Source organism: Temnothorax curvispinosus, unplaced genomic scaffold (assembly GCF_003070985.1).
Source record: "Temnothorax curvispinosus isolate PA1 unplaced genomic scaffold, ASM307098v1 QBEX01007404.1, whole genome shotgun sequence".
NCBI lineage: Eukaryota > Metazoa > Arthropoda > Insecta > Hymenoptera > Formicidae > Temnothorax > Temnothorax curvispinosus.
This window is the reverse complement of record NW_020217184.1, coordinates 1-12,708: the sequence shown is the minus strand read 5'-3', so window position 1 is coordinate 12,708 and position 12,708 is coordinate 1. Positions and strand designations below refer to the sequence as shown.

Genomic DNA, 12,708 nt, shown 5'->3' with positions numbered 1-12,708 from the left:
ACACATCTAGCATCGAAAGTTAAGGGGAGATATACACCTAGGAGGCCGGAAAAAGGGTCATTTTTGTGAATTTTTTTAAGGAAAACTATTTGAAATTTCGGATTGGGAGTTTTTCTATCTAAAAGTATACACATTCAAGAATATGTCCAATTTTTTTTATTTAAAAAATCAAAAATTGACGAGGTTGTGGTATAATCTTTGGAGCGCCGTAAAAAAATCCGGGTAAACGGTACCCACAGGCGTTTCTTCAAAAATCATCTGAAACAAAAAAACCAAAAAGATTATTAAATTAGATACTATAATCTAGTACTTGTCATAGCCGATTTTGAAAATATCGATTTATGACAAAATGGCGGACGTTTGAACATAACATAGCGATTTTTCGACCAAAAATTAGTTATTATTTTGCCTATAAAACAAAAACTAAGCAACGAAAAAAAAATCCTATGACAAGTACTAGATAATGATGTATAGAATAACCACAAAAAATTCAAGGCAATCGGTTCATTGGTTTTCAAGAAATTTTGGGTACCGATTTGAAAAACGTGGTTTTGAGAAAAACGTGGTTTTGAAAATTTGGGAATGAATAAATCATGAAATTTGTCAACTTACATGGAATCATCGATACCAGCTCCATAGTGTAAGTCTTCTGCGGTCAACGGAATGTTCATATTTTCTAAATTTTGTTGTCGGCGCCGTATTCGACCTTCTTTAGTCTGTTCTTGCGCTTGCAGCTCGGCTTTTGCTATGCGAGTTTCGTCTTCTTGCGCAGCGTACAAGTGCGCGCCCGATCCGACCGACATTCCTAACACGTTCATGATTTCTAACAATGACGTGACACCATTGTTGAACGTGCATGTTGCAAGAAATGCAGCAATGTTAACGATTTTGGCCCCGCTGTGCATCGTTTTTGGAGCTATCTTCCAAATAAGTTGGTTGAAACTCTCATTGCTGTTTTGTGTGTATCCACCAACACAGCGTTCCAACAATTTGTCATTGCTGAGGTTTTCGTAAATTGGTAATTGGTAGACACGCTCTCTTCGAAGGGTCGCTTGCCTCTCGGCTCGGCCACAAAACAGGCGGCACGGCGCGCTCTCGGGGACGGTTCACTCTCTCGGCTGTAACTTCGTTATTTATCGAGATATTGACTTGCAATTTTAACCAGATATTCTTGAGACCTCAAGCTTCAAGAAAATGCAAAAAAAAAATTGATTTTTTCGACCATGCTAGATGTATATCTCCCCTTAACGAAGCAGAATTTGCACCAGCGAAAACTTTTAACAAAAGTAAGAGAGAAATATAATAATTTATTTTATTTTATGTTTACACATTTTTAAAAAATATATATGTATATATATACTTTTAGAGAAAAATATGAGACCACCGGTAGAACCGCTAGAAGTCGACGGGGTCCTCCCCGAACAATATAATGAAGATTACAGCCCGTATGAAACATTAAATAGGTATTACTGTGTCACTGGAATACTACCGTTTTACATATGGATAGTACACCGCGGCAGCGAGTGTGCGAATCGTGTTATCATCATAGCCTTCGTCGTAATCTTAGGCCAAACTACGTATTCTATCAATCCTGGCACGCGATTATGAATGAATTGTATGGATTGAACATGAGAGTAAAAATTGAATGCAGCGAGTGTAAACGTGTGTTATGCGTGATCAAACCAGCCAACCAGTGTCGAGCGTGTATCGGCTAGTGGTTGGATGCCGAGGTAGTATTGCAAAGATTCAACAATATCGATCAAAATTATGAATTACCGCTATATGTAGAGTGAAAATTATATGTATACAGTAACTGTAATATTAAAATTCATAGGTATTCACTATTAAGAAATACATATATTTTAAGCTTATATTAAGATGAATAAAAAAATGTAATATGTAGAAAAAAATACATTAATTTTTTTTGTTAACTACAACACGGCTGTCTTATTTATTCATGAGTCATTCTCAACCACTTCACATATTTAAGTTAAAGTACATTTAAAAAATATCGAACTGTGGTAAATAAAAAAACATCATTTCTATAATACAATAAAATTTCTCGAGAAACACACACACAGCGTTACAGAGTGACGAGATGCGCGCGCCGTTCCGTCTACCAATCGTGCAACTTGCACACGTTCTCCATGGCGCAGTTCTTCGCGTGGCGCCCGCAGAGGAAAGATCGGATCGCGCCGAGGGTCTCCAGTCGACCGATGTCCTCGTATTCGACGTCCATCGGCTCGATCTTAACGTTGAATTCATCGACGGCGTCGCCGAGAATCTCCTCCAGCCATCTTTTCTTTTCAGCGCCTTTCACATAAACGAGATTGAGCGTCTCGCAGTTCAACCCGTCGCACACGGCGCGTCGGATGATCGTTCTCGTCCGAACGTAATTCACCTCTCCATTGTTTCATTTAAAATCATGATGGTTCGCCGTCAACCAGCACGCCTGCGATTTTTCCGCTCTTGTTAGAAGATCCCTCGCCAATGGCGCGCGAAACACGTGGTGAATCCGTTCCTTTCCGTTTCTGAGCACGGCCACTTCTTTAACTGTGAACTTTTCGCGGATAACGAATCCCTGCAGATCCACGAATATCGGTACGTTGCGGTCGATGGACATCGTTTCTCTGTACAGTCAGTCGCTTCCCGCACTCTGTTTGAATCTGTCGCTTATCGGGATTTCGTCAGACGTTGTTGTTGGATATTATCTTGAATGTGCGCAGGTGTCGAGAAATTGGAATTAGCCGAATGATAAAGAACACAACTTTAATCTAATATAATTGGAATTAGTATTACAATGTCACGCTCGCATGTTTTCTCACGAACGCTACCAAAAGACGAGTGTAATAGGCGGGAGTTTTTGGCGCGCGCTAAAAAGAATACCAACCGAAAAATACTACTACGAGACGTGCGTGTGTGGTTGTGAGCGCCACTGCGCCCAAACAAATCTTATTGGATATAATCACTAGAAATGCGCGCTTATTTAAACACGAAAACTAAAATTTATAGAAACTTAACAGTTGTTCTCCCTCTTTTACACGATTTTACGGACTATGTTAGTCAGCGGATTGTACTTGATCACGCGATCGTGGATGATGAGACAGCAGGCCGTCGTATTGGAATCTATATTACGTTTGCAATCGAACGTCTACGGTGGCGCTTTTGACGGATTTGTTCTGACGAGAACAGTCGATGACCACGAACGGGCCCCATTTGTCAAATTCTTCCATCGTTAGGAGCGCGTTCTCTCGCTCGCATCCGTAATACGACTTTCGAAATTTTGCGTACATCTCGTACAGTATGGCCGTTCTACGCTTCTCAAAATCTAAGTTCATATCGTCGTAGGGATAAAAATCTGAATTAAGGTACAGTTTCACATTGGTGAGATTACCGTCATTGAACTCGGAGGCGTGTTTCAATAAGTTGTTGGACCTCCCGGTTTGTAGCGCGAAAATGACGTATCGCGGTTTCTCAAGCTGCGTCGCTGCTTTCACGGCCCACGAATGCCTGTTCGTGGTTTGCAGCAAAGGGTACTCGTACAGACCCCACGAGCGGAAGCCCATACTCAAGTATCGTCCGCTCTCCAACGTTCGTAAAAGTGACAATTTATCGTCGTTCAGCACCACGTGCGGCATTCGCCATTGCACTTTCAACAGAGTAATTGTAGGATTCTTTTGACGTTCCGGTTTCGTGACGATGCAATTAGCGTCGGTTCGGGAACGTATCAGAATGAGTTCGTGTCGCGCGTTTATCACGTGTTTGTAATCCTCGCAAAAACCTAGCAGAACGTTAAGGAGTACGCAGAAATTGAAATCGCCGATTTTAGTTCTCGAACGAGGTCCCACGTTTTCATTGATCACAATCCATCCAGCGTTTTGCAGCTTCCTGTTTCTCTCGGTGGTCAGCGACACGAAATTCTTGATCGAACTGGTTATTCCAACGTTTCTGTTCCTATCGATCTCCACGCCGTTGAGTTCGTATCGAATCTCATCGAACATGAACGCCACGCAATTGTTGTCCATCGTCGTATCCGAATCCTTTTCCGGAACGTCGTCGGAGAGTACCCCCTCGATGTACAGAAAACTTTCGCAGGGTAGAGTGTACAGATCCTGCTGTTGTATCGGAATTCGTATTTCATTGCTGTGCCCGAACGTGGTATTGGCATATGGATTATAAGTGTGAGTCTCGATCTTGACGATGCGATCGTCGAAGATCGGCTCACCTCCGATACTTAAAATGTCAGTCATGATCGTTCCTCACGACGAATCCCAGAGATCGTAGAAAAGCGACGTTCGCAGCGCTTAGTCCGTTTTTCTTCTTCTTCTTTTTCTCTCTCACAATCGGTCTGCGCGTTCCTTTTGTCGGAGCGCCGAACGATAACGTTCGCGGTGCAATGACGGATGTGGCTCTTGCGAACGACTCGTTCAAAACGAGCATCTTTCGCGCACGCACATATTCGCCCCCGATTTTGTATTTTATTTTCTGCGACGCACGTGTAGTCGAACCGTTATCTCCTCCCCGCGGAAGTCGATCAATTGTCCGATCTGATCCACGACGCGTAACGTTATATCGGTGACACTCCGCGCGATGACCGGAAGGTAAATGATCTGCGTCGAAGTCTCCGACAGCTTATATCCCGGTGGAACGTTTGGCGCAAATTTGTGTATCGTGTGTGCCGGCTTGTTGTTGCTATAGTTGTTGCGGCTCCCGCGGTGACGTTGCATTCCACGCGAATGATATTCACGCGCATAATATTTACCGGTTCGTCGGACGCGTGCCACTTATTCGGCTCGAGTACGCGACGTGTCGAGAAACCTAACAAAGAGCCAACGTTGTTCGATTTGGTGAAGTTAACTCTATAAGCACACTTGATCTCGCTTCTCATGGTGTTCTCGTTAGCGCGCAAAATAATCGAGCGTTCGCTTTTTTCGCAGTCGTCATCGTTATCGTCCACGTATATGTAATCGTCTTTCTTCTTCGTACTTTTCTTGCGGAGGATAGCTGTTCTCAGGTATCTATCTATAGCGTCCAGTTTGTACGATCCTTCGGGAATAGCGATCACGTCGTTGATGTCAAAGTAAAATCTATTGTTCGTGGAATCAATGTTCAGTATCATGTTGTACGTCTCGAAATTCGCGAGGCCTATCTCGTATTCGCCGCCGCTCAGATCCAGAGCGGGAAAGTAGCTGGCTGAAAGGACGCTGCTTCTTCCGGATAGCGAGAGTCAACGACATAGTGAGATTGTTTCTCCCTCTCTCATCGTCAGAGACGTTTCCAGTCGACGTTTCGGAGGAACCACAGACACAATTGACCGCAGATGCTCTGATCGAACGTCTGATACGAACGACGGTTGCACACAATATTTACGTCACTCCCGAGATATCGTTCGAGTTCCCTCGGGGGACGAAGATTTCCAAAACTGTCAAAGTAGATCGCGTTGTCGCCCCTCTTCGCATAGGCGACCCAGTGCGTACCTGGGCCCTCCGCGTCGTCGAGATTCACGATTCCGCTCTCGTCGCGACGCACTTTCGTCGGCAACGCGTCGCGCATAAACACGCCCCTAAAGAAAAGTATGCGCGAAAGGCGCGCGGACCGATTCAATTGCTCGTTTGTCGTGAGGCCGAACGTCGGCAAATCGAGCGTCGTCAGTGTCTTTTTCGGCGATTTTTTTTTAACCGTTCTCGTTCGTCTTCTGCTCGTCACGCCACTACCGCGTTTGTACAGCGCGAGATACAGTCCGCGACCCTCCAACGCGCGATTGTGACGTTGCAGTTCCTCGAGCTGACGGCCTTGTTGTCGTTCACCACCTTGGCCACGCCAGCCGCTCCACCGATCAAGGATCCAAGCGCTCCCAATATTGGTAGAAAGGGTAGGAGACCACCGCGTTTTGCCAACGGGAGAATTTTCTTCCTCGTTACCGCTCCCCTCTTCCTGTTTCTCATGCCCATGCCCCATTTCGTTTTTGTTTTCATAGCAGCCCATACGGCGGTTGCGGCAGCTCTCTCGCCAAGAGTTGTGCCGCTCGCTGTGATTCGCTCGCGCGCCTTTTTGGCTAGCGCTCGATCGGCGAGATCGTCGCTTCGAGAGTAAGCAATATCGTGCTTGCGACACGCCTCGTCCAACGGATTGATACCTCGATCACCGCGCGCTAGTTCCTTGGCGAGACGAGTACCCGGCCCGCAGAATTGATAGCCGGGTATGTGTAATTCAACGGGTAGCGCGTTTATCGCTCTGTTAAGGAGGCCGCTGCCAGTGCTTCGCGCCGCTGCGCGCGACATGCACCGCAATCCCTTATGAGCGATGATGGACCGTTTATGTGCGTTCTCTGCCACGGACGATTGTAATGTTCTTAACGGACGACAGTCCCGTACGTCAGAATCCGTCCTCAGATGAACGGGAAATTTGTTCCACAGTCGATCGACGTACTCAGAAAAGTTGCGCAGCAGAAAAATCTTCGGCACGAATTTCAGTTGCTCGGCGGACAGACCAAGAATATCGCGTTTATCCGCCAGGACGAGAAACATCGCGGTAACTGAGGGCGTATATCGATCGAACGTACGTATAAATAGGGCAAGTGTGCGCGCACGCGCGTAACAATGCGATTCGTGAGACAACCGTCGGCGATAGGAGTGTCGAATCTCGATTGCAAGACGCGACTCACGTCGGGTTTAACGTCGAGAGAAATGCGTCGACACGGCCCTCTTTTACCGATCGTGATACGTTGCGTCATCTGCGGCCCTTCCAACTGCGGTAAAACGAACGCGTTGATAAGTCTACTAGAAAGTCCGCACGGTCTGCGTTTCGAGAACGTATACGTGTACTCGAAATCCCTGCATCAGCCGAAGTATCGCTACCTCGAGAGTCTGCTCGAATCGATGGACGAGATCGGTTATCGCGCGTTCTCCAATAATCGCGACGTCGTGCCGCCGAGCGAGGCGCTCCCCGGTTCGATATTCGTGTTCGACGACGTGGCCTGTGACAAACAGGACGCAATCAAGGAGTACTTCGCCATGGGTCGACATTCGAATATCGATTGTTTCTATCTCTGTCAAACGTACGCTAAGATACCGAAGCATTTAATACGCGACAACGCGAATCTGTTGATCCTGTTTAGACAAGATGGAACTAATCTGAAACAGGTGTACGACGATCACGTGAACCCCGATATGTCGTATGAAGATTTTTACGCGTTGTGTCGCGAGTGGTGGCGACGCAGGTACGGGTTCGTGGTGATAGACAAGGACAGCGCGCTACAAAACGGCTGATACAGACGAGGATTCAACGACTTTGTACTGTAGAGCGATCAGTAGCTGTCGAACGTTCCGAGAGCGATGAGCGACGCGAAAGACACCGTTGAACGAGAGAAGACCGCGCGGCAGATCGCTAAAACGCGCGCGTCGATACGCAGAAAATACAAAGCGTTGAAAACCGGCAGTATGAAAAACGAGATGGCTCTCGAGAGACAATTCAAACCGATCGTTGACCCGTTGAAACAAATCGTCGAACACGTCGAAAGAGGCGAATCCAAGAACGACAATGCGGCGGCGGCGACGACGAAAGGTTTCGTTATTAAAAAGAAACGCGAGCATAGCAAAGACGACGACGACGACGACGACAAAGGAAAAGTCACGCGAAAAATAATATCGAGACCTAAGAAAAGGAAAAAACAAACAAGCGCCGAGTCAGAGATGCTCCCGATCCACTCCACGCCTCTGAAACCGCGAAAATTATCGCTGCACGAGCGGATGGGGGAGGAGGTGGAGGTTTTCGCGTCGTCGTTGCTTTCCTCCGAAACACCCGTAAGGGACGTTCTACAAACGCCGCAGGGTCACGAGAAAATGCACAGTCAATTGGGTCCGTTGGGACAATGATACGTAGGCGCTCTTCTAAACGGGGACCCACAAAATGAAATTGATATTGTTTACGGTGTGTACGTCGGGAATGACGGCACGATACTCAGTGACAAACGGTTCGAGGTGGACACGGACGATTCCGTGATCGTGGACGGAGTGAGATACACGGGCACGCCCGGCTTGTACGAATTAATCTTCAAGAGACATCCCGATGGTACAATTTACACCGAGGACGACATGCAAAAGTACAGAAATATACTGTTAGCGACAAATGCTTACAGACGCGGTTATAGTGCTCTTAACCCCATCATGGGCAACAAGGGACCAAAATACAAGAACATCATCGCTCCGTTGGTATCGCGCGATAGAATCGGCAGTAATAGAAAGGGCGCTGGCGTGACCAGATTACCATCGATTATGAAATTGAACGACAATACAATGGATTACGTTTATTGGGACGACCCTAAAGAATTGGTGGATCGTCTGCGATTACTCGAGGCCTCTCGTCGAGCGGGCAACGACGCGCACGGTAACGAAATTCAGTCGATAATCGAGGAGCTTCGCGAGATCGAATTGATTATAAATTGAACTGTCGCGTCGACCGCGACGGCAGTGCGTTTCTCGACGAGAGATCGGCGCAATGTCGGTGAACAAATTTGGAATGTCTCTGAGGAAACACGGCGACGGCGGTGGATTCGCGACGGAAAGATTGCGATTCTCGATTGATTTCCTGCGGAACTACGTGCGAGACAGCGCGCTCTGCTTGAACGAGGACTTCTACGACGCGAGGGAGCGCAAGCTACGACGTCTAGCCGCGCCGGAGATCGACAGCGACGCAACGAACAAAAGTTATGTCGAACGCGCGCTTCAAGAATCGGGAAAGGAGATCGATAAATCGTTGTCGACGGTGAAAAGCGAGGTAGATAGGATAAACGGCGACGTGAACGGACTCAGAACCACGTTGAGCGAATTCAAGGAGACTGAAAACAACGTCATGAGCGGACTCAGAATCACGATGAACGAGTTGCTGGCCAAGTTCGAGGAGATTGAAAACCAGATACAGAACTTGGAAAACTCTAAATCCACGCAGACGAAGTAGATACTCGGCGCGCAGAAGGCCATCGAAGAAACGACGGGCGAGACGAATTCTTTGAGAAACGACGTAAATCAGATAAACAGCATTATGAACGGACTGAGATTCGCGATGAACGATTTTCTAGCCAAATTCCACGAGATTGAAACAACGATGGTGACGAAGGAATCGTTCGAGAGAGAGATAGCGACAATGAAAACGAACATTCGCGGTAACAGGGGGAAAGGTCAATAAGGAGGTAGATGAGCCGTCTCTTTTTTCGCGCAGTTGAGAGAAGAATACACGCGCGCAACGATGAGTGCCGAGAAGCGGAGACTCGTGGAGGAGCTGCACGCATCGGCGCGGAGAAACTTCCCACGACGTCGCGTCGTGGTGCGCGGTTACGACGATCTGTGGCAGGCCGACGTGGTCGAGATGCGTCCCTACGCGCGACACAACAAGGGTTACTACTACATACTAACGGTTATCGATGTGTTGAGCAAGTACGCGTGGGCGTTACCGCTCAAGAGCAAAAGCGGAAGCGAGGTAGCCGCGGCCCTGTCAAGGATATTTCGCGAGGACGCGCGATATCCGAGGAATCTGCAAACGGACAAGAGAAAGGAGTTCTACAACGCTAATGTGCAAGGAATTATAAAAAAACACGACATAAATCACTACTCGACGTACTCGGTGATGAAGGCGTTGGTGGTGGAAAGATTCAATCGCACGCTGAAGAACGACATATGGAAACTCTTCACGCTCAACGGATCGTACGCGTGGGTCGACGCGTTGCCGCGTTTGCTGTCGAATTACAACCACCGCAAGCATAGAACTATCGGAATGCAGCCGACGAGGGTGACGCCCGCTGTCGCCAAGAAACTCCTGTCCACGGTGTACAGTCGCGCGAAGATAGCCGCTCCGGGTAGATTTCAGATGAACGATCCGGTGCGCGTGAGTAAATTCAAGTCGCTGTTCGAAAAGGGCTATACTCCCAACTGGACTACCGAGATCTTCTGTGTCGCTAAGATACAACGAACCAATCCTGTGACGTATCTGTTGAAAGACTACCGCGGGGAACCGATAGCCGGAGGATTTTACGAACACGAGTTACTGCGAGTTTTCAACCCCGATGTTTATCTCGTGGAGAAAGTGTTGCGCAGGCGAGGCGACGACGTATACGTGAAGTAGCTAGGAATGAACAGTTCGCATAACTCGTGGATAAATAAAACAGCTGTGTTGTAGTTAACAAAAAAATTAATGTATTTTTTGTTTGCTTTAATGTAAGTTTAAAATATATATATATATGTATTTCTTGATAATAGCCCATAAAACGCATTGTAAACTTTATTGCTAAAAAATAACGTTGATAAGAAAAAAAAGTTCCTCTTCATGGCGGTATCTTGTAATGCCCCCACGGTAGAAAGTCGTACGAGCCAGAAATGACGTATCGCTTGTCGTCGTACGGGCTGAGAGCGAGCTTCGACTCGGACACGGTGTGTACTTCGTGTAACGTCGAACGAATACACGACTGTCGCCTAGACAGCTCTATCGCGTCTCTCAAGCAACGCATGTAATCGTCGAACGTTATCGTTCTCGCAACCACGTTTCTCTTGACGCCCTTTATTTTCTTTGTGTCGCTCTTTCCCTCGACCCTCCAGACGTACATCTTCGCCCTCAGTCCAACGAATTCTGTCATGACCGCGCCGTCATTCTCATCCTTCATCAATCCGGGTATCTTGCTATTAACGCGCGGCATGCGGTACGCGTTGTTCTCGGGGTAGCCGCTTGTGTCGAATCTCGCGATGTCACGTTTCATATCCTCGTACGCGTCGTCGCACTCGAGAAAATATATGAGATTGTCGGTGTCCGTGTATATTATTTTACACCTTTCGCGATGCAGCGGCACCATGTAATTGTAATGAAAATCGTAGACGCACGTCTTGGATATCTCGAGAATGCACATACCAACGTAAATGGGTTTGTTCAACCTCACCTCGAGCTTGCGCAACTCAACGGCGATCAGATCCTCCGCGAATAACCTTTGACTGTGAAAATTCGGTTTCGCGATTATCGCCTCCGCGCCGTATCTCCCGTCCCAACGCGTCACGAGACGCACGTCAACGTGATCTCGTACGTTTTCCATGGTCTTGCCGAATACCGCATTGTTCATTAGTTTGTACATTTCTTTCTCGAAATTGTTGCTAGCGCGAATTCTGAATCCCGTATTGAGCTCTATGTATCCGCAAAGCCACGGAGATTGTGCGAATCGAAGCGCGTAATGAATCTTCGTGACGCGCAATCTAAATCAAAGCATTGCTGTAGATTACGGTAGTGCAGCACGTAGCGCGACTTATCGCACAGAGTAGCGAGGAGTTTATCGCACCGTTTTCCGGGAAGCTTATCGCGCGTCGGGCAGAACGGAAGATCAGCGTGAGCGTCATGAAGTTCATGCAAATACGCAAGGTCGATCTCCAAGATGTAACCGATAGCGGAGTCCAATGTCACGGACATTATGTCGAGACTCTCAGCATTGTTGACCCATTGAAACTCCGCGTACGGCAACGGTTTGCACATCGCCGAGCCGTACAGATTGCACGTCGAGGTACATGAGATACGTCGACGGTTGTGAAGAGTCGTGCGATCGCATGTATTTGTTGTTAGCTCGCGCGTACCTATTGGACATTGACTCAAATCACTTCGTATACCGCGTTCCACGAACATTACCATCGATATCGGTGAGCAATTCGAATCGCACCCCCGTGTGCTTGAGCATCGCGTCCCACGTATATCCCGGTAGAGTGTAGTAATGCGCGGGATCCAGTCCATAAGCGTCGATACAGGCGTCGCGAAAATTTTTGAAGATATCCGCCAGAAGAAGCACATCCGTTTTAAGATACAAATCGCTGTACTCGCCAAGATTTTCCACGCGAAAACAACGCCAGACATTCCGCGCGTGCTCGTAATCGCTATCAGTCGCGATCTCGCCGATCAACGAACTGTAAAAAGCCTCGCGCGGTGGTAATTCCGTCACCAGCAGCTTATCGAAGCCGTCGACGTACTCGTACGGAAATACGCCTTTACGCGTGAGCAGGTTGAAATCGCTTTTGCTCAGTTCCGAAAATTTCGAACGCGTAATTTTCAGCTTGTTCTTATCGAGATACGACGCCAATTTCTCGAGACTGGTGCTGAGAAATTTAAACAAATCCACGAATCGCAACTTCACGGAGTTTCCCCTGCTAACGCCTTCCCTTATATTCTTCGTGAACGATAGGTACGTCACTTTGGTGGGTGGTAATAAATCAATGCTACCCCCTCGAAGCTATTAGCTATATCCTTGATAATAAAGTGGGCATCGTAACCGGACAAATTGTGAAAGAACACAGGAATAACGTATGAGTCTCTTATATAAAATAGATTGCAGCGCGGATGCGCGGGACCTCAGTAACGTCCGGTCAAGTGACAGTGATCGCGCACGCGTTGATCCTGCGAATGGCCTCTCGCATATGTGACATCTCGTCGCGCTCAAAAAATTTCGAGTCTCGTCCAGCGTGAGCTGGATGGCTCCGCCATGGTCACGTTCGTCATGAGTATCTCTTTTGCGCGATGCGCGATAACGTTAAGCTCGTTGACGAACCACGACACGCAGCCCTCGCCGCGACGAAATCTGTACGCGGGTGCGATCTCATCGTACGGGCTGTACAGATAGTATCCCACGCTGAACGCTAGTAGGTAAGCTACGTTTGTTCTAACCATGGGGCAATGAGGGGGGGTGAGGGGCGG

The 12,708-nt window shown here is 47.6% G+C and overlaps 2 protein-coding genes across 2 annotated transcripts; both read right to left on the bottom strand.

The window, feature by feature from the left end:
• Positions 1-3,131: 3,131 nt before the first annotated feature.
• LOC112457001 lies at positions 3,132-4,250 on the bottom strand. Its single transcript, XM_025019844.1, has one exon. The coding sequence runs from the start codon at positions 4,248-4,250 to the stop codon at positions 3,132-3,134; it is 1,119 nt and encodes a 372-aa protein (XP_024875612.1).
• Positions 4,251-10,315: 6,065 nt separating this feature from the next.
• On the bottom strand, positions 10,316-12,681 carry LOC112457000. The gene is made up of 4 exons (XM_025019843.1): positions 12,563-12,681; positions 11,653-12,113; positions 11,312-11,600; positions 10,316-11,228 (listed from the first exon to the last, which is right to left on the bottom strand). The coding sequence occupies exons 1-4, from the start codon at positions 12,679-12,681 to the stop codon at positions 10,316-10,318; spliced, it is 1,782 nt and encodes a 593-aa protein (XP_024875611.1).
• Positions 12,682-12,708: the final 27 nt, after the last annotated feature.